The sequence below is a fragment of the Penaeus monodon genome, chromosome 15, assembly GCF_015228065.2.
Source record: "Penaeus monodon isolate SGIC_2016 chromosome 15, NSTDA_Pmon_1, whole genome shotgun sequence".
NCBI lineage: Eukaryota > Metazoa > Arthropoda > Malacostraca > Decapoda > Penaeidae > Penaeus > Penaeus monodon.
The window spans coordinates 15734357-15734898 of NC_051400.1; the positions used below are offsets into that span (position 1 = coordinate 15734357).

Sequence of the window (542 nt, forward strand, 5' to 3'; positions counted from 1 at the left end):
TCAAACATATATGAACATTACCTATGAAATTATCAATGTGGTATAGAACCTGTTTCTTCATCTCTTCCTGCTGGTATTGTTTCGTGAAGGATTCAGAAGTGACCAATTGCTTGAAAGATGCCACAGGAGGATCAAGAACATGAGTCCAAAACTGAGTTCTGGCATCAGTGTCACCCAAAGCAGCAGCACACATTACCAGACCCTGTTGTGTGAATTGATGGACTCAGTAAATACTTAAAAAGGAACATAACAGATGTAGAGATGAATCAGCAATCTACTATCCTAAAGGCTACCCATACACACCTGCATCAACCCTCGTTGTGCTAGGGAAGAAAGAGCTCCCAGTGTTCCACTCTGTTGAAGTTTCACTAATTCCATGAGACCTTCAGTTTTCACCAAGTGCTGGCCCCTGTGAGAACAACATAATGCACTTTAAATTCTAGTTATCATTAAAAAAAGAAGATAGTGAGACATGTAAGTGAATCACAAAAAAGACATATATTTCTGAGAAAATGAAAAAGAGAATATACAAGTATATGTAA

The 542-nt window shown here is 38.0% G+C and overlaps 1 protein-coding gene across 1 annotated transcript in view; it reads right to left on the reverse strand.

Annotated features, from left to right (window-relative positions):
• The window catches only part of LOC119581783 (exportin-4-like), a 27938-nt gene that overhangs the window by 5202 nt on the left and 22194 nt on the right, over nucleotides 1-542 (reverse strand). Inside the window, exons 16-17 of the mRNA XM_037929912.1 lie at nucleotides 304-409; nucleotides 22-202 (exon numbers count right to left, since the gene is read on the reverse strand). Coding sequence (XP_037785840.1) covers nucleotides 22-202; nucleotides 304-409 — 287 coding nt within the window. The remainder of the gene's footprint in view (nucleotides 1-21; nucleotides 203-303; nucleotides 410-542) is intronic.